General features: G+C 46.3%; 1 protein-coding gene across 4 annotated transcripts in view; it reads left to right on the top strand.

Annotated features, from left to right (window-relative positions):
• Positions 1–27,070, top strand: part of LOC135396799 (B-cell lymphoma/leukemia 11A-like) — a 279,520-nt gene that overhangs the window by 184,733 nt on the left and 67,717 nt on the right. The window contains exon 1 of one of the 4 annotated variants that reach the window (XM_064627984.1): positions 16,378–16,888. The exons of 2 other annotated variants lie outside the window; for them this stretch is intronic. In XM_064627984.1, the coding sequence (XP_064484054.1) occupies positions 16,651–16,888 (238 nt within the window). In that variant the 5' untranslated portion in view covers positions 16,378–16,650. Of the gene's footprint in view, positions 1–16,377; positions 16,889–19,151; positions 19,262–27,070 lie in introns of those variants that run through there. One more of the 4 variants, XM_064627988.1, reaches the window with a different exon arrangement.

The following is a 27,070-nucleotide window of genomic DNA, read 5'->3' as shown; positions in this document are numbered from 1 at the left end:
CGTTGGAAGTCACAAACGTGTGAATGCATTTTTTTTTGGGTGCTATGCTTCTACAGCGAGACCTGTGGCACGATTCCTGCTGCCGTTACCAACAGAATTCTAACGGAACCAAGCGACAGCGCACCTACTATATTTCTACGGTTTCTCTTTCATTACTTCACGTTCCCACGCGATAAAAAGAAAAGTTTCATTCGCCAATACCAATAGTGCACGCCCTTCGCCGCACATGCATCGACCTTCTCGAATACAAAAGAGAAAGTGACCTCCTCCCCTCCTGTGCCACAGACCGTCATTACTCTCCAGAAAGCCCCTAATTTAGGCCTAACAAAGGCAAAATCTGTTGCCGCAACACCAATAAATTTCACTTTCTACACACACACACACCTGTCACTAGATACGAACACCGTGCACGCAGCAGTCAGTGACCCTCGCAACCTAATCGCCGCAAACACAAAGCCGAACCACCACACCACCATCCCAACTCACAAACAAAAAAAGGACACCGTATACACCACCCCGAAAAGACCCACGCCCCTGGTTCGGCGAACGCACCACGTAACCAGAGCGACACCCAATGAGTGTAAAAAAAAAAGAAAAAGAAAAGTAAAAGCAGAAAAGGAAAGGAAGCAAACGACGGACGACGGACAAAACAGACGACAGTTTTCCAAGAAGCCTCACAGACACGGTGAGGATATAGGCATAGCCGCAGCATACGTTATACTTCGTAAAAAAAATATACGCATAAAAAAAAAGAACCAGACACCGTTAAAGAAACGGGCGGCGCGAGATGCTTTTGGTGGCGCTGTGTCGTTAACCTCATGACCCTGGCCAGTGCAAATCTTCGAAAGAAGTCACGGGCCGTGGGTCCGGTGGGGAGGTCGCCAAACTTGTCTTATATAGACTGGCTCCTTTTGGATGGGGAGGGAGGGAGAAAGCCCTTTTCCAAAGACATGAGCTCTTCCAGATGGTATGAGTCGTGCTCTCTTTTTGCGATGTGTTCGGGCTCTGAGAATTTCTGGCGTCCGAAGGCGGAAGCTTTTGGATGAAGGGAGCTGACCGTAGCCAAGTGAAATGTACCGTTCAAGGCGGCGTTTGGGGGAAGCACTGCGCAGTGCTTTGGGCTTTGCAAGATAGTCATTCTCTTCTGTTGTCTGCATCTTTCCGTACATCTATAGTGTATTAGTCGATTGTACAAAACAAAACAATGTCGATGTCTCTGGCGATGGATGCAGAGATATTGTCACTTGCTTCATCTCTGCGTCACCGACGTGTGGTGTGATTCGATGTGCATGCTAGTCACGAGAACTCTAAACTGCATTGAGGAATTTAACTACTCTGCGACATAGTACTGTCGCCATGTCGACAGTCAAAGAGATAGCAAGTAACGCTATTACCATCGGAACCACCTCCTCATAGACGGGACAATGCATCGGTGTCACTTAAACCATTGGTCAGTGAGGTTGCAGGGTGCCATTAATTCACTCATTTCCACAGTCGTCAGGTATGTACGCTGTCCATACAACATACCAGAATGTTAGGAACACTGTTCCACATCCAATTTGTTAGCTTTACGCCAAAATTTGTGTATTTACCTTAAGTTATGATGTGTAGAATATTTACGATTTTTTCTTCATAATGGTTTGAGTCCTTGTGATGTCTGTATGCTTCCCTCCTCATGTAACGCCCCTTTGCAGGCATTTGAGGTATGCGGACATAAATAAATGACTTGTTTGGACTGCTGTCTAGTGAAATTCATGGCATCAGTTTATGGCCAAACATCAGTTACGACCAATTTATGAATATTGTTTTGATGTCCGGGCGTTTTTGGTCAGTTCGAACGTTAGTATCGAACGAATCGGTACAGCGTCATGAGATGCCACGATATTCCACCGTTAAGAATCCACAGTTTGAAATCTCAGATGTTCCAAATCCCAGATTTCTAAATTAAAGCATTAATGTGAAGAATGGCGGAATGATAATACATATTACTGACAAACCTCACAGTATTGCGTGATTTTGACGTCAGTAGAAGTCGTTGTCGTGAATACAAACCAGGTTTTTGGCGACCGTTATGCTTAGCATTGCAGCCACATCAGAGCAGCAAAAATTGTTAGAATTTGGTTTGGTTAGGTTAGTTTAGGTATTTTTTTACAGTTCACCACGCCGTTGGGGGGGGGGGGGGGGCTCCCCACAGTTGGGAACGCACGCAACGCTACGCTAGTGCCGTTTGGGATTTTGAGCATATGGTGTTCTAAACGATGGATTCTTAACGGTGGTAATTCGGGATACCCCCCAGTGAGGGGATTAGTTCGAGGCCCTTCTGTGTGTTTTCGTTTTGCCATCCTCGCATTCCTCTACATCAGCACGGTGAAAGAAAAGCACTTGATAGTAGCAATCAGCACTTGAAAGTAGCAATTACGCACACGCATATAAACGAAAGAAAAAACTGTCTATGACTCCTCTGCACATTCGTGTGGCCAGCCACCCCCATAGGTGGCAGTTAGCCATCCTATCGTAGATTACAATAAGATCCAATGCCCATGAAACGGTACTTCGAGCTGACAAGGACTTAGCAGCTCGCTCGAAGTCCCGTAACGTCATAATTTAAAGCGGACCCTCGGCGCCTCCCTTCTCTTCCGTGTACTTGGCGCGCCGGTGATGTATCGGCGCTGCTCTGCAACCGAATCCAAAGCGAAGTCTTTTTGGAAACCCGCCGTTTTCCGGGAAGCCAGGGTCACTAAACTTGGTCAGCGTCAACAACACACACGGACAGGAAAGACGACGAGGAGACTGAAACACGAGCGACTTGTGTTCCTCGAACCAGAAGAAGACTCGGCTAAACAGTGTCTGGGAGAGAATGGGGACAAGGAGAAACCTCATGGTCTGCTATTTCGAGGGCTATACGAATGTACAGCCCTGTACGAATTGGTCAGGAACTTCTCTCACAATTATCAGTTAAAGCACTGTTGCTGTTGCTGTGTCATTGCTTGTCGAGAAATTGATACTTTGAGGCAGACATATACAAGATGCTATAAAAATGTATTTAAAATACGATGCAAAATACTGAAGGGAGAACTTCCTTGAGCTACAGTACAGATACTTGGAAAAGAAAGAAATTAGACTAGAGTAGTAAATGAAGTAGTACTTCAAAAGTATTGAATGTACATTTAAGATAATTGAGTATTAGACAGGAAAGTGGTTACTATTCTTTTTTGTTTTTGTTTCTTGTTTTTTTTTTTATTTAACCATAGACATGATTGGCTCGCTGTAAGATTGGTATTTCACAGTGTTCGTCAGTGAGCTTTCTTGTCTTCCTTTGAAGAATAATCTAATTGGTCAATAGGTTGGTGTATCTATAATGCACTACGTGAGGCCGACAACGGCAAGCCCTATCACCACCACCACCACCACCACCACTGAAATGCACAGCCCGTACCCGTATTCGAACCAGGGAGGTGAACCGGGTTCGTATCCGGGCGCCGTCTGTGTTGTCTGGGTGTTTTCGTTGTTTTTTTTTTCTTTCAGACGCTTTAATACAAATGTCCCCCCCCCCCCTTGCGATATTCGTGACGTTGCCCGCCTGAGCGTGGCCGAAAACACAACGGCGAGCAGTGCCGTCACCACCACCACCACCACCACCACTGAAAAAAAAAAAAAAAAGAACACCATGGAAGCAAGGGTGCCTTGTTTTGAATCTGAGCTTGACATAAAGACAAGCACACAAATAAAAAGTAATTAGAGTATTGAGCAGAAAATACTGAAAAAAGCACTAAACCGAGTACAAAGAGATTCGGAAAAGGTACTGAGTAAGACACTGAAGTAGTAGCTACAGTATTTAAAATGCAGTAATTTGAGTACGATACTCAAGAAGTGCAGTGCTGGACAAAAGTTTAGGGAACATTTTCCGGCGCGTTCCTCCGTCAGAGTGACACGCCTGCAGTGAATTGGACAGGACTGATTTACAGACATGTGCCCAGTCACCTGTTTGCAAATGCGTACGGTACCATTCGCTGCTATATCGTGTCACTGTGAGGAAGGAATGCGCCAGAGCATGTTCCGTAAATGTTTCCGTTTCGGTAAACGTTTCCGTAAACGTCTGCTTTGAAGTAACAGAACCACATACTTTTGGCGTGTACTGTCGGTATTGTAACTAGCATGACTGAATGGGCTCGGGCCCCTGTAACTTTATACAGCTTGCCATTAAGTGTTGCCCATATTCGATTATAAGCAACGTTTATTAAAGTATATTAAATTAAGGTATGTTGGACATATTCTTATCGGCAACGTTTATGAAGAGCGGTTGAGCTTCCAAAACGTGCATGACATTCGAAAGACATAATTTCGCAACATAACACGCTCGTCTACAACCAGTGCAGAGCGTGATACCGTGACACGGCGGGGAATGTAGAGGAAATCCCGTTATCTTACTTGGACCAGAGTCTGTATTCGTTATATCAGAAATTCGTTATGGCAGAGTGGAGGCACGCCGGTGTTACGCAAAAGTCAACGACCCCCGCCAACGTATAAGTCGATCGAAAGAGAAAGCACGGTGTGATTATGCGTTGCTGCGGCGGCCACTGCATCTATGGCATTGACAGGCGACGACTATGCGATTGAGAACAATGTTCCTGTTGGGGAAAGGCCCTGCGTCAGCTGTCCGGTCGACGCGTGCCGGAAGTCTCGTCCGAGGTGGGGTCCCCTTCCGGGGTCCACGTAGCGGTCGTGACCCCAGGTGCTCAGTCTTCAACCGTAAGTAGCCTAAGCCGCTTTAAGTCACACAGCATCAGGATAGGGTTCGTTCCGCGCACATTTGGTGGCCGTGGTGGTGGTAGGAGAAAAATATGCGGAGATGTGGGGGGCCCCGCATGGGGGTGTATAGGGCTTCTTCAGTGCGATTATGTAAGCGGAGTTGGGTAAAACTTTGATATGATGTTTCCTTTTCAATTAATTCGAGAAAGGTGTGGACGAACGTTGTGAAAGTATTTATTATTTAGGCGTAGGTACTCAGGTACCATTTTGATACATTATTGGAATTGACAATTATGAACAGCATAAGTGTCACAAAAAAGGCGTACCGTCGACGTGAAATTCGTTTAGTAAATCTCTCCCACACAAAGAGGCGTACGCCTGCCCCTTTCGATAAATCGGGGTAGACAACGATATAATTCCAGACAATGGTCGACTAGAAGCGTGCTATGCGGTGAAGTTCATTTTTAAGAGCGTATACTGTGATTTGCCCTACAAGGCAATCGCTTCAAAATGTCGAAAAGTTCCTCTTGAAACGACAGAACTATTATCACGATTCCACTTCTCGCAAAATTCGTTCCCGACAGCCCGCGAAACAGCCCCGTCGTATATGTGTCGCGTCATGTTTCCAATATCCTTTACCGCGCCAGAAATCCTTCACTTCCCAAAACGCCACCGCAGTATATATCTCTACGACGAGAAACACCGAAACCATGGGCAAGCACGTCCTATATAATACGCGGAATGAACCACCACCGCGTTCATATAAAGTGGCCTGACGCGAGGAGGAACACACCGGAACGGCGGACCGGAAAACGGAACAAGGGGATGCCGCGGAAGTTAGCCAAGACCCCTCAAGTTGGATGTACCTCCACTGTTACTTCCTTCTCTCTCTTTTTTTATATTTTTGTTGGGGGGGGGGGGGCAGCTAAATACGACGCGCAGTGAACGTTGCCAGTGCAGCAGCGGTGCAGTCCGAAAGGGAAGGAGGGGGGGGGGGGGGGGGGCTATCGAACTCGTAGCGATTGTTGCAGGAAGTTTTTGAACCTCCTCAACAGAGGGGCAACTGTCCGTATATAGTGTCCGATACATGCGAGGTTCCGGAAGTTGCTTCTTTCCTCATTTGTGCAAAATTGCCCTCTGTCGAGTCTCATTTTGATGGGCAGGGACGGCGGAGGGTTAGAATATATACGTTGCTCGCCACGATTTGCACGCTTTCTGTTTCTTTCTTCTTTCATTTATTTATGTATTTATTTTTGGAAATTTGTTAAATTTGAGTTTAATGTGAATGGATGAAAACTATATGGCATGTGTCAGTGCGCGGAGGGGTGTAGAGAGCGGCGATCGTAGTTCGTTGTGATGTGTGACGGAATATTGATCACTGAGAGATAGGAAGTAGATAAAAGCGCACTTCTTTCGATAAAAGATAAGGATGAGGTTGATATGACAGCTTTTTTGCTCATGAACTCTAAGATGGTAGTGCACTCAAGAAACAGAAACTCACAGCGTGACACCTTCTTTAGCCAGCTAAGGAGAGGTTGAATTTATCGTGTGACGAATTCAACCTCTCCGTAGTATTTTGCTTCATCAACATCAACATCAACATTAGCCAGCCATCGTCCCGAATGACATCGTACTCGCCCTTGATTGTTTGGAAACCGGAAGCGAACGCTTTTTTTTGTGACACTTATGTAATCATGTTAATTGTCACAAAAAGGATTGACGCTTCCCACAAATCACAAGTGCTAATGGTATAATCCCAACCTTCAGCGCGTTATATGCTGAATTCTGCTTTAAGGGTGCATATGACTTTGCAAAGTACCGTTCCAAAGGTGAATGAGCAAATTTTAACACTGTTATCGTCTCTTTGGAAATTCGACAATTCTTTACGACTTTAGACCATGTCTGAGCTGTTGATTAGTACCGTGTTTTCGCATCTAGCAGGAAATATACAGGCCAGCTGCTGGTATTTCCCATTACACACCCCTTTCATGAGAACCCAAACAGCAACTTGACACGAGGGACTTTTTCCTGTACCACCATATACCGCCACACACAAATCATAATGTGACGTATACACACAGCACTGACAACACGCACAACGTTTAGCCTACCAAATTTGTCTTTATGTTCCAGCCACCCTTCCGATTCCGAGAAGGCTCCATGGCACGGTGCACGTGCGATGCTGGAGGTTTACGTGCCGTTATACGAACGGAAAACACTTCTTGCCGCAAAAATCAGCGTGATGTGCGTGCTTCTTGCGAGCGAGCTTTCGAGGTGTCAAAGGGGTGGTACAACGCATGCATAAATGCATCGGAGGGAAAAAGAAGTCACGTAATCTGGGTTTCCCCTTCTAAGCTTAGAAGTTCGTCAGCGGAGACTGACGAGGTCTGGAACGATATTAATTCTTTGGAGGTTTATGATGCAGAGGTCGCTTCAAGGTGTCATGTGTTACATGGTCACGTACATATTTTTCTGGGTAACCGGCACTCGATAAATATTCTCATGTCATTGAAGCTGCGTTGGCGACTCGGAAACATTTGCTTTACCGTTTCCAACTTGAAAAATGTAATTTTTGCCGCTCCCAATTAAGAGATTGAATTGGTAATTGATTCAACAAAGATAAAATAACTCGTCACTCGGACATAGCGCGAGCTCGTCCGAGTAAAAACGCTAATCACCATAAAAAAAATAACTGTAAAGATGCGAATGGTGATGGTGATTTCTAATGGGAACAAGAAAAAAAAAACGTATTTGATGTTCTTATGCTTCGAAGGCGTTATGTTGCGTTGTTGAATGATCGATTTTTGTTCAATGTCGCTCTTAGCTAATGCAACACTTTCGTGGATGCAGTACATGCGCCGAAAGTACGTATTACGACGTTCCACTATATGGAACCGACTCATCGCTGTAACCGGTAAGTAGACGCCCTAAGGGATCTAGTAGGACAAGCCGTCCACACGTGTTATGGTCTTACCATTCATGATGCGGCCCATCCTGCGCAGGACTCTGCTTCCTGTCGTGTCCGAGGTGTTGATGACAATTCGGAGCTTTACGTTGCGACACAACTATGACCATAAGCGATGGCGCGGTGGTCACTCAGTGGACTAACTTTTTTTCCACCCGAGGATATACATTGACGTGCACTGCATAGGACGCACGTGTCTACGCTGGAAATCGGAGGGTGTGGGTTCCAATCCAACCGCCGGTGCCTTTTCGTCAATTGCAATTATTTGAAATTTTACGCCACTTGCACCGTTGGTGGCGTCCTCGGCCAGGTTCGAATCGGCAGCCTGCAGACCTGGCACGGGGATGCCACGATATTCCACCGTTAAGAATCCACCGTTTAAAATCCCAGATGTTCACTATCCCACATTTCTAAATTAAAGCTTTAATACGAAGAATGGAGGAATGATAGTGTTGAATAATACATATTACGGACAAACCTCGCAGTATTGCGTGGTTTTGACGACAGTAGAAGTCATTGTCGGGAATAAAAAAAAAAAAAAAAAAAAAACAGGTTTTTTGCGTCCGTTAGGCTTAGGGTGGCGGCCACATCAGGGCAGCCCAGAAATTGTTAGAATTTGGTTTGGTTAGGTTAGGTTAGGTTAGTTTTCGAGATTAGGTTAGTTTAGATGTTTTTTTGACAGTTCACCACGCCGTTCACAACGCCGCGCTAGCGTCGTTTGGGATTTTGAACATATAGGATTTTAAACGGTGGATTCTTAACGGTAGCATTTCGGGATACCCCCCCACTGGCACATTACCAACCGGCGGCGCCGTATCTGTACAAGATGTGAGACGTCTCTTTTACGTACCGATGTCTACATGCCCAAAACATGGCCTCTCCTGACCTGGCCGCTGTCACACATAAAAAGACTTCGTTCCACCCAAAACTTGAGAAGTGTATAGAGGGGAGAAAAAAAGAAACTTTTTTCTAAGAAACGCCCTTCCAAAAAGGAGCAACTGACGGACCCAAGGTCAGCTACTTGAAGAAGCCCATCAAACGGACGTTGATATAAGACACGATCATGACAATTAACGGGCAGACAAAAGAGGTGACCCACGCAAGGTGGGTCATTTCCTTCCACGACGCACCACCACCCTGATGCCTTCCCCTCTCGGCCTACGCACGCGGGCGCGGGTGGACCCCGCCAAAACAGGGCGGCCGCCATTTTGTCTCATCTTTTCTTCTCTTTTTTCTTTCTTTCTTTGCGCTTACGGCCTCCGTAATTCTACATCATGTAATACACTCCAGCGGGCGAGTCGCACGCGCGCGAGCGCGCGCTATATACGACAATTACCTGCTTTGTTTCTTTCCCCCTCCTCTCTCTCTTTCCTCTCTCTGTTATTGTTAAGCGTCATTTTTTTTTTCTTCTTTACTTGGACGTGAATGACAAAAAAGAAAGGGATGACGACGGGAGAGGAACTCGTTCCCGGTGGAGCTTCAATGAAAGATATATACACTCGACGCCCGTGAGTTCTCGTAGCGTGACTTCTCGTCACAGTCGCACGCGACGCTACAGCGTGCGTCCTGCGCTCAAGAGTAACAAAAAGAGAGCCACAAATGTTACACGAGTGGGTCGTAATGATGGAGGGTGAGAGAATCCGAAGGTGTCGTTGCCAACTGGCAAGGGCGTCGTCATGTGTAGATGTTGACACGTATGATTGTGATGTGATGGAATGGCTGGCCCGTGCTGTGTGGTGCCCGTGGCGTCGCCGGCCTAGTTCCATAGGGGTAAGTGAGTACGAACCCGCAAAGCTGTGAGCGAATCGTATGCGTTAAAAAGAAGAGGAACAAGAAAAGCTTCTATTCCTACCTTATAACCTGCGGGAGAACAGTCAAAGGTGGTTGTGCACCGCCAATTCTGCTTCTCGTGTTTGTCTGTAGCGCTCTTTCTGCGTTCTGTCATGCTTCAGTTTATATACACTTTAAAGACAGAACTTCACGGCATAACATGCTCCCAGCCAACCGTCGCCCCGAATTACGTCGTTCTCTCCCCTGATTTGCCGAAAACTAGTGCCGTGACAAGTGTCGCAGAAAGGCGTACGCTTCGAGCGTTCCCACAAATCAGGACTGCATGTGAACGACATCGTCCCGTGCAGGCCTTCACCTTCAAAACACAAAATTTGTTGAACTGTACACGTGTTATGTGTCAAGATATGCCTCCACATGTCAGATGATACTATCACAAACTTCTACCAGAACCGGGTACTTGGTACATTGCATGTAAAAGCACACCGTTAAAACAGAGCTTCACCGCATGTGGTGGCACGTTCACGGCAAACCATCATCGCGAATGACATCGTTCTCTCCCCTGATTTGCTGGAAACGGCGTGCGTACGCCTCTTTGTGACATTTATGCAGTCACGTTAAATGTTACAAAAAGGCGTAGGCCTCGCGCTTTCCCCGAACCAAGAGCCTTCATCGTTTCTGAGAGTACTCGCAATTAATATACATGTATTATAATCATTATCCTTATCTTGTCATTAAAATATCTTCATTAAGTATTACTACAATTATATTGCATTATTTATTGACACGTATTTAATTACTTTTACGCTCCGTTATTACGTAGTAAAGGGCAACTGACGCTTCCAACAACAACAACAACAACAACAAATACACTGATGATGATGAATGGGGAAATTTGCCACCTGGGTTGTGGCCCACTACCTCAATAATGCCGACGGGAATGCATGAGATGTAAAATGACAAAGAGGAGACGAGGCGGGCAGAGACAGTAGCAAGGCCGCACATCAGGATTAAAGAACATAAAGGAGACCGGTGCCTTGCAGAAAATTCAGGAAAATCTGCAGGACACGACGACAGTGTTGCAAGACGTCGGTCCAGGGCCAGCGAGTTACCGGAGCGCACGCTAAACGACATGTACCCTATAGTCACGCGGCACGCTTAACGCGAGGCTCCGGGACAATCCGAAACTATTATAATAGCTGTGTAAATAAGTTCCACCTCCCGTTTTAAACACATCAGGGGAGAGGACGATGTCATTCGAGATGATGGTTGGGCTACCGGTGAAGTTACGGCCGTCTGACTAGGGCATTAGAATCCTCATCCATAATTCGTAATCAACGCTCCTCACCGTAGAAAAGAAACGAAACGAGATGAAGAATGACATCGCTTTCCACATTGACTCTCTATATCCTCCTCTCTTTCCTTTTTAATCTCCTTCCCTTTTCGGACGGCACGCGTTCCCTCAAACCATCACGAAAGACTCGCCGGTGCCAAACGGAGGCGTGTGTGATGGGCCACGCGCGGATGACGTGAAAAATAACCGGGAGAGCTAGCCTTCTGTCCTGCGCTCTCCCCAACACTCGTGAACACAACAAAAACACTCCACAGGAAATGCGGCCCTCCGAATGAAGCCCGCATCACGCACAGGAGGCACGGGTTAGGCAGCCAGGCTACCCACTGTCCCTTCGACCGCCCCTAGACGTGATGTGGTCCGTCGCTTAAAATTTTCCCCCGACCTGTTCCGCATTATTTTTCCTCATTTCTCATCCCCGTTCCTTTTATCTCTTCCCGTTTTAAACTCGGCAAGGGCGTCGGGTGTGGATGATGGCTGATGTCTTCTGTAGTCAGATACTTTGAAGCGTATCGATTATTTTCGCTTTGTTTCGTACGAGTGAGCACTAATTTTCGAACTGCGATATTCTAAGTGCCGATAATCTCGCCATTATCTTGCTTCTAGTGTCATTGCCGTGCCTGATTTTTTTTTTCTTTTTACTGGTGTTGACGTTGAAAAGAGGATGTTCTAGTTAACGACCAATATACGAGTGATGTTTGCTCATGCTTTTCTGATTAGATTTAATAATCGCACCGTGCATGTGTTGCCAGGCGATATATGAGCGCTGTCTATATCGAATAATGACGTAGAAAGCAGAATAAAAATAACCGATGTTATAAGGAAGACACTCTGTCGACACCATCGTCGAGTCTGAGGAATGCTCCGTAATGAATGTGCGACAACCCACTGTCCACGTATACCTTCAAGCTGACAGAACAAGAACAACAGCGCTTTCCCCATCCCCATTTTTTTCTTTCAGTCACCATCATCAACAGCGCTTTGGTCTGTGTTTGCTTTGTCTGGAGCGTTTCCCCCCCCCCCTTTTTTTTAACGGGGGAGTTAGTTTATGGGACTAGTCGAATACGTCGTGTGATGAATTCAATCTCTCATATTTTTTGTCGCCAACATCGACTTATTTCGATGATGATGACTGGCTTCTTTGGTCAAGCATACTCTGCCCCAGTGTTTGAGGATAATATAATATAGCGTAGTATTAACATGCACACAAGGGTGACAACGTTTGCTGCCCAGTGCCCAGTGTCTGCTGCAGTTTGGTGCAAATATAATGATGGGTCCTACAGTCAGAATTGTACGTATTTAGAGTGTTGTATGTAAAATACTGTACTTTAAATACTTTTTTCGGCATTTAGTATCTTACTAGTTACTATTTCGAAGGAGTATTTTGTACTGTATCCTCTTCTCGGAATTTTCTACTCAGTACTTTAATTACTTCGTCAACTGTCTTCGCACTTCTGCCAGCTTCTCGCAGGCTTTCAGATTTCTTTCTTTTTTCTTCCTCTTCGTCTTCTTTTTCACCCCCCTTGTTTCGGAGGAACCCGCCAAAACCCTCCGACACAGGAGCTGCTCGAATTCTCTCTCTGAGCTCAGGGCACTGCTCCGAGAACAACTCACGAGCAACCGTGGGACAAACAGCCAACTTAAACTCTTAACACAGTATACCTCGCTTGGTCAAGTGTCTGACCATTCACAGAACCCTCGTGTTCGCAGCTGCAGCTGCGTTAATTAGTATGTGACCGATTCCCGTGAGACGGGAAAACGTCGCACGTTCCCTGAAATGCTGGCCCCGCATCATACGTTGTGCGTGTCCTGTTGTCTTGAATGCTTCCCTTCTTTATTGCGTTTCTCCACTTCTTTTCTTTTAGAGAAGCAGTCAATTCTCACTGAGCCTGTATGTATACTTTTCTTTTCTCAATTCCTCCCCTCAGCATACCACAGCTGCAAGGACCCAAATTCTGGAAAACGCTAGTCCTAAGAAAAAGGAAACACACGCAAATACTTGTTGTACTGCTGTGACATGTGCGAGTGACCGGTGGCAACCTCCTTGTCCATTTTGTCTTTGAGTGATACATGTATAAGGACACCGCCAAGTAGGGTTCAGCTCGGCAGGGTCTTTTGAGCCGTCTACATCGCCAAATTGCATGCATGAAGCCTATCAACCAGCCGCCTCTATACAGGGTGTTTGCTCTAACGGGTCCAGAAATTATATTTATAGCGAGCGATAAAAAGAAAAGCAAGTGGTACTTCTGCTACTTGAATAAGAAACAGGTCCTGCTTCACTATAGGGGCACCTGTTTCTTAGTCAAGTAGATGAAAAGTAGCGCTCGTTTCTCTTTTATCGCTCGCTTTAAATAAAATTTGTGGACACGTTAGAGCAAACTCCCTGGATACTTCCCTGGCGATATCTGAGACCATATTTTAAATGGGTTTCCGAGACCGAAAACAACATTCTATAGTGCAGTGCAAACTGTGGTTACCAAAGAAGATGATCCTTGGATAAAACTGCAGGCCAACTGGTGTTCGAGAATTTGTTGTGGTTGTCTGTGTGTTCCTGTGTCTCGGAGTTACTTTCCGTCAAGAAGATTCAGTCGGCTGCGAAAATATCGAACTCCAACTTGAGAAAGCACATAGATGGATGTCGAAATTCAAGTTTGTATTTCGTCACCAAGTGTCGTTCTTCAAGCTTTATTGTGCATGGTATGAACGTTTCATTGGCTTCTTGACGGTCCTACTGTTGTCTTGTGCGATGTGTCATACGTATCCAACTGTATACTGTGATACGAACTACTCTTCGCCTGGTTGTAGCGTCCCATGCATGCCGAGCATCTTCAATGTCTCTTAAATACGCTTTGAAGTATTTGGTGCTCTATTTTAAATACTTTTGTTTTCAAGTGTCTTGAGCTTATTTTAATTGCAATCGGCTCTCGGTATCTGGTATCTTATTTTAAATACCTTTTGTCTTGTATTTTGTACATGTCTGCGGCTACAGTGAGTGCGGAAGAGCGGGGCTTTTAGGGCAAGTCGTAGATGAGCTGAATTTTACCACAGGTTGAGCAATTTCTTCATGAGGAGAGGGCAAGCAGTGGTGTATCCAGAATTCTATAAGTACGGAAATGTTGCAAAAAATTGGGAAGGGGGGGAGGCATTATTACAGTTACGTCATAACAGCTTAAAGTATCATTACCGACGTGCGTCTAAAGCTGAAATAGCAAATGCGGACCCCCTGTAGGGGGTGCACAGGTAAAGAAGGTGGGGGAGTGTCGCTATGCATTTATGTGTGTGGGGGAGTGGGTCTGGATAAGTCACTGAGGGCGAGAGTCCAGCTGATTTAAAGACGCCGTAAATGTGGTCCTAAAAGGTTGGTGGTGCGCGCAGTGGATAAGGATGTGTTCCTGACTGATATAGGCAGGCGGGCTGGTGGACGAAATTCATCGAAGAAAAAGCCGAAGCTTAGGCTCTTTCTTCGATGGAAGTGCTCCAGATTTTCCAAGTCACCGCAGCGACTGCAGCTTGGAGAGTCGACTTGTCAACGCGAGTGAGGCTGATAGAAATGCTAACGATAATTGCAGAAGCCCAACTTCCGGGTATGTAACATGACACAACTCAAAGGTCGAGCTACGTACGGACTCCCGCTTCAGCGCGGATCACCATCACAAGGACTCACCCGCGACATTCCCCTAACGCCACCGAGCCATACCAGAAGAAATGAAACAGAGAAGAATACATCTTTCTGTGCATGAAACGTCGGGACCGCTTGTTCGAAACCCGTCCTCGTGTCTAGATTCAAGTGTGCACCGGACTGGTATACGATAAACCCACCAGCGAACGAGGAAGGAGTTATTTGCATGACAATCTAAGAGCGCCATCTGGTAGCTTCCGTGATGAAATTAACATAGCAGACGACAGGCTTCAAGGCCTCGAGAGAAAAGAGAGGAAAACGTAATGAAAAGTTCTCCATGACCGCGGAAAGTATAACGGCTATTTGCATGTGATTGTTGACCCGATAGTAAAAAAAAATAAAATAAAAAGAAAGAGGCGTCGGCGACTTCGTTCGTTTCCTGCTCACGTAATGGTTCAGTATCGTTCTTATCCAGCAAGGAGAAGGGGAGGGGGTCAGTAAGATAGCTACTGTTACGAGGTCGTCCAGTGCGACTCTACTGGCCGATCTGAAATCAGATGCCGAAGCCGTAAGTTGTTATGGTCCCTCGAGTGCTTTGCGCGTGGTTCGGAGTGCGGGAGCGGGCACAAGGTGATTGCTAAGCTTAATGCTCTTCTCCTCTATTCTTTTACTATTACTTCTTGCCTCAGGATCAGTTAGAAGGACGTGTACAGATAGGTTTAAACGATGCCTGTTGGAGTGGAACTTGTCTATATCTCTGCACTGAGCAGTTGAAAAAAAAAAGGTGTTGGACGGAAAGGTGGCAAAGATTACGTGGAGTGACAGGTCGCATTCTAAGCATTATTTTCCTGCGTGGTATGTTCACGTATCCAGATAAGTAAATTTATTATATATATATATATATATATTGCTAGCTGAAGCTAGGTTGTAAGGTCCTGCGTAGCTTTCCGAGACAGTTTCGCACCTCCCCCCACATTTCAGTTTCACGTCACTCGATAAATATGATATTGCAGAAGAAGCTATAGTGTCCGAAGCCTGTTGGAGCTTATAGTCATAGTCACGATTTATTTGTTGTTGTTGTTGTTGTTGTTGTAGGAGCTTATGGCGAATTTCCCCATTCATCATCATAATATGTCTGTTGTTGTTGTGCTTGCTGTGGAGCTGAACTCTTCATCTTGAACACCTCAGTCGTCAGAGCTAGGCTCCATGTTCCAGCGACATGGCCGAGTCGATGAAAACATATCCGCTCGTTGATGGGAACTCCATGATCCGAGGTAGCTCCAAGGGAGGTGGTGGGTTCGAATCCTACCACCGGCTGTGCTATCTGAGGTTTTCCATGGGCTTTTCCGACAGACATTCCAAACGGATGTCGGGCCCCGAAGTCGGTCCAGAACGTACACTAAACACCCCCATGTCTTCCACCCCTTCCTGCTGTCCTCTCTCCATCTGACCACCTGTGTACGCCGCTCATAGCGACAGTTGCTTCGCGGCGCTAACACGGAATAATAATAATAACAATAAGAGGCTCGATGGTAGAACATCTGGAAAATGCTCCGTGACTACAGGAAAGAGCTAATGAAAGAAGAGTTTGGCCTCCAAAAACGTCGTTTTTCTATGATTGAACGACTACAGCCAGTCTCTTCTCCCTTCGAGTTTCCGCCATCAACATCCACCTTTTACGTAACCGCTTCGACGCATGGCGCCCCTATCAAACACATAAAAGCATCAGTTGATGGCTCACACGACGAGAGAGAAGGAGAGCAATAGAGAGAGGGCGAACGGATAAAGGAAAAAAGCGAAAAATGTAGGAGGTCCCTCTGTGAACGCCACTGAGGGGAGTTGACCAAGAGGAGCCGGGGAGAGAAATACGGCGGCTGCTGCCGGCGAACGGCATCTAGCGGCGCTCCCATCCTCGGTGACCGACCGGGTCCCTCTCGGACGGGATTTCCCTCGCTCTCCGCTAGGCGGAGGGACACTCTCTACCGTCGTAGTCCGCTTGCTGTCATTTCGCGCTGACTTGACTGTTACGGCGGACGAACCTCCAGCAGGTTTTGTTCTTGAGCACGGATAACGGACCGAGTGACCCGCGCGTGTATCTTGATGACCTGCTACCATCACCTGGTTCCGTGACGACTCGATGACCACCTGTTGTGAGATGGATTGAGAGAGATTGCATGGATGACCAGTGGTGGTGTGGTGGACCGTGGTGACGGTGTGAAAGAAGGGACTCTGGCGGACTGGGTGGCACCGGCTTGCTTCGTGGCGCATCTGCAGGCGTGGTCGGCGGCGGCCGCGCTGGCTGCTCGCCGACTTTGGTGGACATCGGCTTGTGGCGCCAACGGGGACCTGGCCAACGCGACTCATGCAGCGCCGCTGCCCCACAACCCATTTTCCTGGGCCGCTGAGGCAATGAAAGGTGAGGACATCCCTCGAACGTGTTCCATCTTCGATGACATGGTTGACAGGTGATCGTAGACGTTGTCCAAGTTGTCAGAAAGGCGGTTAGGAAGTTCTGCAGAGCAGGGGACCTTGTCCAGACTTGGTCTGTCCGCTTCTTGACGAGTGACATGCATGTAGGAGTCACGTGCGTTCTTGTAAACCAAGATAGTTGTGTAGCTCGAGGTACCCCTCGAGAGGTCGTGGTGGCACTGCGCGACTACTCGTCGTATTCGGGGCTCGTTTGTGAAGTAATCTGGTAGGTGACACGTGAGACGGCCTTGCCAATATCTTGTCAGGAAGGTGTAATTCTTGTTGTGCAGCTAGGTGTCCACTAGCGATTGACTCTTGTAGTGACCAATGGTCACTGTGTCCATACTTGTACCAATACCCATACCTGTCCAATGTCCATACTGCGTCCATGCACAGGCTTGCGACAGACGACTTTCAGAACAGTAGTGGTCATAGCAAGGAGTTAAAGCAGGAGGCGGTTGTTGACTTGCTCTTTTGCGCGGCTGGTAAACACACCGATACATTCTTTCTGCCACACCTGCGACTGACCAAAACATGCTGACCTGTAGGACACGTCCAGATGTTGGGTGCGCTTTTTGAGTGGTGGTATCGTAGATCTCTGTCATGTTTCCTTGTTCAATATTTTCAGACCATCCTCTTGAACTGATGAGTATCCTTAGATCATGCTATATTTTTTTAAATTGTATGCTGCGGCAATTGAACAGCGGTTTGGTAGTGATGCATGCCTTCCCCGATTCGTCGACGAGAAGTTGTGAAGTGCGCTACACTGTACAAACGCGGCGCACAGCGGGAAAGTCTGACGCGGTGCGCAGTGGCGATACGCAACGGTCGGCGGGTGTATCCGGCATTCATGCTTCGACATGGAATTGTTTATTGGTTTACTGAAGAGAGAAAAACAACACAAAAAACAAAAAGAGAGAGAGAAAGAGCAACACTTTGGGAAACTTCATTCATCGCTAATTAAGGGGATACGATTTTTGTTCTTGCTTTTTTTTCTTTCGTTTTTGTGATCAATGGAGACTCCCCGTGACAGTTATTCTGAAGTTGAGGCAATTTTCCGTAAACGTTTTACTTAGAGGTGGTCATTGTTCGAAACTTTCTGCTAATGAGCGGTCATCGAATGAAGCTACTGCATCTGCCTACAGGCGCATGAGAAGCGTTTGATAGTATTGCACAACAAAATCAAGTCGCATTCATTTCCATGCTCGTGAAAAGGTCATGTATGGCATTGACGGGGAGATGGGCCCTGTTCACTTTAAGGGCTTGCGTGCCACAGCGCTGTTTATGTACGCATGACACGCATTGAGGAAACTCAAATCGGCAAAGTGCTATGTCCTTTTGCTTTGCACTTATTGTGCTGTTTGGCTTTACTGAATGTGTTGTGGTGTACTTGCAATACCCTCCATGTTGTCCTTCGAGCTGATATGGAAGATGCAATTAGCATAAGTGCCGATTTACTTATATGGTTGCGACAACTGTGCTTGCTCTGGATCGTTGTTCACGATGCAGTCGCCACGAACTCCAGTATTAAAAGCATTCATTAAACATATTTCCAACATTGCCTTCCTTCTCATATTATGGTCTCATTTCCGTCGTATCATGCTTTATTTCTTTTTCTTGCCCACCTGTGTGTGCGGGGGAGGGGGGGATCACACGAGCTCTAACCTAACGAGCCAATTAATGCTGTCGTTACTCCGAAATAATCCTCCGTGCTTTTGATGATTCTACGAAGTACGCTGCTGTGATTTCAACGAGATTATTTTATTAGTGTATATATCTCGCGCCAGGATATGCCTTGTAAGACAACTGTAAATGTAACTGCAAGTATGGGTGTCTTTTCCGGGAGGTAGGTTCACCTTACCTGGTTACTATTCGCGCGCCATCAAAGCAAGAGTTGTCCACAAAGGAATATTTGTACGTCCGCAAAGGCACTTTCCAACACGTGAAACGATGTGAAATCCAAAAAAATTTATGAGTCATCTGTCCAACCCACATACCACTTTCGGCGCAATCGCGAGGACACATGACAGATTAGGCAGGATGATACATAAGTCCACCACCGTGTCGAGATAGCCACGAGCCTAACGAGATATAAAGGTGCACATACACGATTACAGGGGAAGGGGGGGGGGACAGAAGGACGGAGGGCTGACCGTTTACCACGTGATTAAATCCGACAAATGCGATAAGGCTGAGACGCAAGAAACATTGCAGTGCCACCTGTGTGACATCTTATGTGAAGATATGTGCGGTGCTGTCCGTCCGTTTTGAACATCTTCGTGTTAGGATTACCGTGACAGCATGAACGATTCTGGCTTCTGTAAGTTCAATTGTTCGTGTAAATCTTCGTTATTTGTGTTGAAAGAGGCTCGTTGTAGAATACGTTGTTTCCTAGATGGAGTAGTATGTCTCCAGGAGCAGCAGCAACATCAACAGAAGCATGAAGCGACGTTGAATGAGGGCATGACGAAAGCGAGAAATGAATGAACCGTGCTATATGTCGACGCAAAACGCGAAATGTTGGCTAACGTACCGTCAAGACGAGCTGTGTACCGCGGAGAGGGAAGTACAAAGCACAAAGGTAACCTGGGGAAAGAGTGAAAAACATTTAGGCACCTGTTGTAGATGCAACAGAGGGGCTTGCTGCTTGTACACTGCGTACGAAAGCCAGCGTGTGCTTCTAATTTTGTGACATGGTCGCATTCAAAAGCATTTTCTAAACTGGCGGTCTACTTATTCGGAAATCATACGAATCGTGCTGCGCTTTTATCGTTACTGGCGAAACTCGCGCAGGCAAGGCAGATGGTTAATTGCTCGCCAATACTGCGATTTCCTCGCCTAATGCTTTAGCGCACACAATTAGCGAGGCTGCATAAACATTCAGCATTACCTTTGTAATCTGCCTCATCTGTCTTAACCGCTGAGAAGAGCACACTATAAACTGGAACCGTTATCCACCTTAATCACTTGTTCCTCCCCCTTCCATTCCGTTTCCGCTTGTCATTTATTACACCCTTTATCTTTCTGGCACTTATTCGGGTATTTCACGTTTCACGCGCGAACATCCCTTTAAGCCCCTTTATGATAACATCGCAGACCCTCCACTCCCCTACAACCTTCAGAGACCCTCTCTACCTTCTAAGCATTCCAAAGCCCACGTCGTTCCCAAAGACGAGAAAAAACAACCATCGCCAAGGAGAAAAACAGAAAGCCGCGTTCATTCTTTAAAATCATCTCATAAACATCTGCGTCCTCATTTCGCAATGCAGCGAGTAGCCAATTAATCTATTAATCTCTCCAAACTCTTTTTTTCCTTATCCTTTACGTAACCCACAACGACACCATCCAGGTCCTATCACTCTATTATCTTCGTCAGATCCAAGCATGCAAATTGACTGAGAGTCCGTAGAGCACGTAGCCGATGGGATCGCGTCTTTGGCATTCGGTCCAGTCCCCAAAGTCATTTAACGCGTTTGGACCGACGGTCTTTTTTATCACCCGTATCGAGATGAGGTCAGCCCGGTAATCGTACGGATTAACCGAAGGCTTCTACCATAGAGATCTTTGCAGAACCCATAGGGTGAAGGACAGGCGTGTTTTTAATGCCGTTACGAATCTCTGCTGTTAGGTGTCCGTGTGCCCGCTCTTTGAAGGATGTTGAATGGGCGTGTTAAATGCGTTCCACTTGCATGCCTAATGGAGATGTCTTTCGTGTGCAGTGCGAGATGGCGAGACGGATTTTGCAGGAATGTCTCTTCCTCGGGGTCAGTTGATATTACACTAATTCCGCGGCAGTGGGGATGAAAGCAAGCCGAAGGCTGAGTGGAACATATGTACGGAAGATCCTTTTAAAGGTGCGGGCAGGCAGGCAGCTCATGTTGACATGCCAATTTTTTTCTTTCAATCATCATCATCATCATCATGTTGACGGCGTAGATTGACAGCTTGTTGCTTGTAAAGCCAGCACAGCAAGCTATACGTGTAACGGAGAATACTTACTATTTTTAATGAGCTAGCGGGAAAACGGCTCGGTGCGACGTCTGGCGGGAAATAATGCTAAATTCGTCAAGCAACAATGACCTATATTCCCCGATTGATGTGCTGCTCCTGACGACTGCGTATAGCCGACACGTAGCCAACTTATTTCGTTTCACACCCAGTGCTGTCTGCATGCAATGTAGTTTTGCCTCCGTGCTTTCAAGCAATGCGCTGTTGATGATGATGATGATGATTGTGGAGGCTATTCCCTTTGTATCGGGCGGACAGCGCATAGGCACGCGGGCGTCCAAGCAAAAAAAAAAAAAAAAACGTAACAGTCCACACAATCCACACACAAACACAGTCCACAGAATCCTAGTTAAAGAATACCACTAATAAAAGGTACAGTTCACACTTCACGTCAACATTGGTTAACCATACGTCTCACATTAGCGTTCACACCTTGGAACCGTGCGTGACCACTTGGACACAGTGTTGCCAGCAATTTCCGATGCTAATTTCTATTAAAAAAGACTTCTTGGGTGCACTTGAGACGAAAATTGTGACGTAGGAATACTGAGGGCTCACACTATCGAATAGATTAATAATCTGAGGTTGCACCTCTGCTGCCTACGGTACCTTTAAAATATAAACTGTGATGCGTATATGTTACGTAAGCTTTGTGATGACGTATTACGCGTATTTAACTTAATGTGCCTGGTAATCCTGAGCAGGAGCTATTGTCTGGCGATTATGTAGTGTGTATTGTACGAAATGGTGCGAGGTTGAAAACGTCCACGTTATGGACATCTTTCGTAATCGAACGCATTTCTCTCGCCTTTGCAAGTTCCAAACCGACCAGCGGAAAAAACTTCGGTAAAGTGCGCTGTTATGGGGGTTCATTGAGGAGGGAAGTCAGTCGGTTACTCAACTTCACGTACACTCTAACAAACAAAGCGATACGCAGGGGGGCAATTATAGCTGCTACTCCTTCTAATTGCAATTACTCCCCATTTTAGCCCCCCCCCCCCTCACACTCTATATAGTTTACTCCCCAGTACTGGAAACAGTCTCTAAATTCCACGCACTTAGTCCCGAAGGGGAGTAAAATTGTTCCTTTTTCTTTTTTTCTTGGAGTGCATCATAAAAAGTTAATGGCCGAGAAATAGAATAGTAGAATGAAATTGTAAATGCCAAATGGTATTATACGTAACAAAAAAGAGACTTCGCGTAGCTCGATACTAAACGCGTCCCACATTGATCCCATCGTGACGGGTTCGAATTTGACTAGAGCATTGTGGCATAACACAAAGTGTTTAGGTTTGGCGGAAACACTGATGTAGCAAAATTTGTCGATCGACAGACCACCAATATGGCACTCGTGTTCAAGGTCATCTCACTACGTTATTATAATCGAGTGAGGAAAAGGCGCTATTTTCCCATCAGCTCAACAAAGCACAATGGAACTTGTAACTGAAGCTATTTCACACCGGCTGGGATCTGAATCACGCACACGCAGTGCTACACGAGATCACTTCTTCCTGTACATCCTTTTTACGAAAGTCGTCACCTCTTGTTCACAAATAAGAAAGCGCATAAATAAGATATAGATGCAGTTTTGTACTTAGCTAATATGGACGCACCGCTAAGCTTCGGCTAGTGTCCAGCATACGTTACGCCTTCAGAGTCGCACATATTTCTTATTTGCCACCGTAACTGGCAAAGCGGAAATATAACTGATGGCAAGTCATTACAAAACCGAAGACAAAGCAACTATGTAGCCATCTTTCACCGCACATAGTTCACGCATCACCCTCCCCAAGCACCATCCACTAGCGCGGTCCTTCTCCACAAGGGCAATGTCCAACCAAACCATCAAACACATCATCCGTGAATCCATACAGTACAACTCAGCTTCTTCACTTCAGCACACACACACAGACCTCATCAGCCCGAACAAGGACAAGACCTGCCAGAAGAGATGATCCATCACGCCATAGACCCACCTTTCCGTCCCCCCCCCCCTCCCCCCGTCTCACAGATCCGTCGTTCGAAAATCTGCCAAAAGAGATCTGCCGGACCCGTCTTGTCTAACAACAAAGGGATCCTGTCCCTCATCAATCGCATCTGGACACGTCTTAAGCTCTTCGTCTCGTGGTGTGTTTTTTCTCTCCTGTAGTGAGGAGTCCCATTGTTTTAAACGCTTGATGAATTATTGACCGCATACCGAGCCTCTTCCCGTGTTTGTCTCAGGCATAACTCGTTTTTTTTTTCCCCGCCGTCCTCGGTAACTTTTGTTTCTTCCCCTGCGAAAAGGTCCGGTGGTGGGGGGTCGCCCTCGCGATGACAAGGAGATTTATGAAGGTTGGTTTCGCGTCATTACGGTAGCATGGTGCATCATGGTAGCTGTGTCTACTTTTGTTTTGTTGTTTCCCCTGTCTCTTTGGTGCGTGGGATGTTTGTTGGCTTACACTGTACTATCGTTCGATATCTCTTGCGTTAGCACTTTGTCTTCCTCATTTTCTTCAGTGACATCGAGGTGAAACGAGTCTGTCATGTCGAGCATGTTATGAAATCGAAAGCTTCACGCGTGAGACCCTGCTAGAGCTTGTGTTGCGTTGTGGATAGCGTTTGCGTAATTTCAAAGCCCATCGGTAAATTTTTGAAGAGTGGCAAGGGGAAAACAGAACGCGCAACGTGGCGGTCAAATATAAGCAGATCGTTATTCCCGGGCTGAAGCCAAAGCCCTCTGGCCAGGAGCCGCCGGTATTTCGAAAAGATACTGTTCTACTACTTGTCTGTTCGAAATACCGGATGCTCCCGGCCTGATGTTTTTGCTTAGTCCACCCTCACTGGATCTCGGATTTTCCACTTTTTAACGCTATATCCGGAGTTCGGCATAAGTGTACAAGCCGTAAATCGGGATGATTTCGTTGTAATCGCTTATACGCTGAATGCACAAAAAGACAACGCCGTGCCCCTGTCAACGTTACACCTCGTTCCGAGAATATTGCCAGAACGGGGTAATGTGGCTGGGGAGCAACGTTAAGGAGGGCTACTGCGAGTCGTTAAGCACATCGCGGGCACCGAGGTCATGGACAGGCGGCTGCGGGTGACAGTCGCCGAGATTGTCGCAATTAAGGCTAATGATGCCCGGACAAAACTACATGGTGTCCGGGCAAAAACCCACACGACGGCAGCCTCCCACATTTTTCTCTCTTTGGTTAAGTATCTACCAGCGGTACTGGACCCGATTTTCCGGTAGGCAATGGGCGTATATAGTGCAACTGGAGCGTGTATTATATGTCCTATGAGCATTACATGAAATACAGTAGGCGTAATTGCAGAAGTACCGCTTTGGGTATCGCAGGGGAGCCTCCCTGCAGGGAAGCCGATAAGACAGGCGAGGGTATCGTATACGCCTGCATCACTGCATCACCCTTGGAAGGGGCCATGAGATCTATTCGCAAATGTTATCTTGCGGTTACCGCAGCGTGAATTATACGTATCTAATCTGAATTTCAACTTGTCACTGTTTTTTCTCTCTCTCTCTCTCTCTCTCTCTCACTAATATCTTCATCCTTTCCCAGTGGTACAAAATCAGCAACCGAGTTCGTTACACAACACCCTCGGGAAAACGTTAAAGCCATTAGATCTTTAAATATCTTGGCGGGGCATCGTGGTCCGTTTTATCTCCTCCTGCAGCGCATCCTTTTTTGAATTTCTACGCTATACAACGCGAACGCAATATACACATCCTATCATATGGCACCATCCATCTAATCCATTATCCGGATTATTTTTTCTCTAATCACGTATCAATGTACTGTTCCTCATGGTTATCTCCCGTTATCCTTGTGGATGAGGCTATATTTCTAGACATAGGTTGGACCACTTCTTCTGACAATCTTTCCCTTGTCGTCTGCTGCGCGATTAGGTTATTTCGCGCCCTCTTTACAGGTATTCATTAACGCCCTCTGTGGCTCGTTTCTCGCATTTCTTTACTGCCGATCTTCTCTGTTTTTTCCTTTTTTTGTTCCGGAAAGAGACAGTGGCGCAAGAAGTAATTAAATCCTCGCTAATTAATAGAAGCTTTATTAAAATGAACCTTTTTTTTCTTTCTTATAAAGCCGAGAATGTGTATTGTACTATGGTACTACTTGGAAAGAGAGGGCGAAAAGAGGAAGATAAAAGGACCGGCGAGAGAACGAGGGGATAACGTTTTGGCGAAACGATCTCAATTTAATTGCGCAATCGTCGGGATATCAGAAAGGGTTTCTTTTTTCTTCTTTTCTTCCTTTCTTCCAGACCTTTTCGTCCGGCTGATGGCAACTAATTGCGAGATAATTTGCATCAATAACCGAATGGTACTTCTTTCCTTATTGTGCTTATATCTGCGTGTGGTTCATTTGTAAGATAAACACGTTCTGCACTATTTACTAGTGCTTCTTCAGGGCGTAGCTGTTCGCTTTAGTTTTACTGCGTAAGGCAACACGCGCGACAAATGGCGCGTTCCTGCCGCGCTACGTTAAACGTAATTCTATTAGTAAACGTAACGAATAAGCATGTGCGAATGTTCGGGTTTTTCGATTGGATTAATTGAATATTCGATTCGTATCGTGAAACGAATATGAAGTGTCATGTCTCTTCCAAACTGAATAACTACATACAAGTCATAGCATGCAACCTCTCCGCCAGCGAAGTACAACAGCAAAATATTCCGCCAAGTATATACAACTGAACAACAGCAACACTATGTACAACAGCAAGACATCCACCAAATATGTGCAACGAAACCGCGACAGAAAGGTACGGTGCGGACAGCAAAGTAACGCAGTCAGGAAAACATTCAGCGATTTTCCAACAAAGCACCTTATGAGGTACAGTATGTACAGTTAGGGAGGAGCGCGTGCCACGATGACACGTCCATCAACGACACGAACACAGAGGGATGTGAACACCACAGCCGCTCGAAGGTGACCTGTCCCAACGCAAACAAGTCCCGCTGCAGGATGTGAACGAGGTTAACGCGCAGCCGTCGCAGCAACGAGAATGACGGCGTATGACTACATATGCTGTACACGTGTTGGGTTTGGTTATTTAACTGTTCGTTTCGCATTTACTTTGGTTTTAAAAGTACTATTCTCACAGCCCCAATAACGAAGGTGACATAATTAAATATCAGAATTGAAGATCAAATGTACTCATTCTTAACCATCAGACGGAAAAATGCTCTTCTGCATGCACGTGATATCCACCGCACAGACACACAAAAATACTAGCTCCCGACGTCATGTCATTAGATGGAAAGGGGTAACGGGAGAAAGATAAGCCGAACTCCGCTCTCTCTCTCTCTCAGCTCTCTGTCTCTTTTGAAAACCAAACGAGACCCGTATAAATCGCCCTGGAGGTATATTCGAAGAAAAGGGGTGGTTACTGCCTTCGTTAAGAACATCTGCAGGCTTTTATAGGAGGAGTAAAAAGGGGATAAAGAAAGAGAAAAACGAAGGATGAAAGAAAACAGAAAATAAATAAACAACCACAGAAGCGTATATGCAAAGAAGAAGAAACCCTAGTCATTAGAAGTCTATATCCCGCCTGACGTAGTGGCGTCTGTGTTGTGTGTGGCCTATGTTTTGTTCGCCGAGTAAAATCTATATTTGCCGCAGGGTGGGCGAAATTTTGCTTTTGCTCACGTAGGCGCAGAGCTTGGCTCTTTGTACCGCCACGAAGGATGTCACAATACCCGTCGGTCTCTGTCGCTGCCGACACGTGATGTTTGGTGAACTTTTTCCAGGCGTGAATGTAGTTTTGCGACGAACACACTCACGTCATAAACTGTGGCTAAAGGAACGGGAGCATTGCGGTTTGTGAAGTTGGCTTCACTGCGGTACACAGGAGCATGCGGAGAAGCATGTGTCTTAAGCGCAGCGTGTGCGAACACTGCAAGCAGAACGTAAAAACTGCTCGTCTGCAGCACACGTGAGGACTAGTTTGGTTTCGACACTATTCATGGCGCGGGATGGGACAAGAACATAACACACACACAACCACCTTTGCGCAGTTGTGTGTGCTGTACAGCACACCGAACACAACACACACACAGCATATGTGTGTGTGTGTGTGCGTGTTGTGTTCTTGTCCCCTACCG

Source organism: Ornithodoros turicata, chromosome 6, assembly GCF_037126465.1.
Source record: "Ornithodoros turicata isolate Travis chromosome 6, ASM3712646v1, whole genome shotgun sequence".
NCBI classification, from domain to species: domain Eukaryota; kingdom Metazoa; phylum Arthropoda; class Arachnida; order Ixodida; family Argasidae; genus Ornithodoros; species Ornithodoros turicata.
The sequence above is the reverse complement of the archived record's forward strand: the minus strand, read 5'-3'. Positions and strand labels throughout refer to the sequence as shown.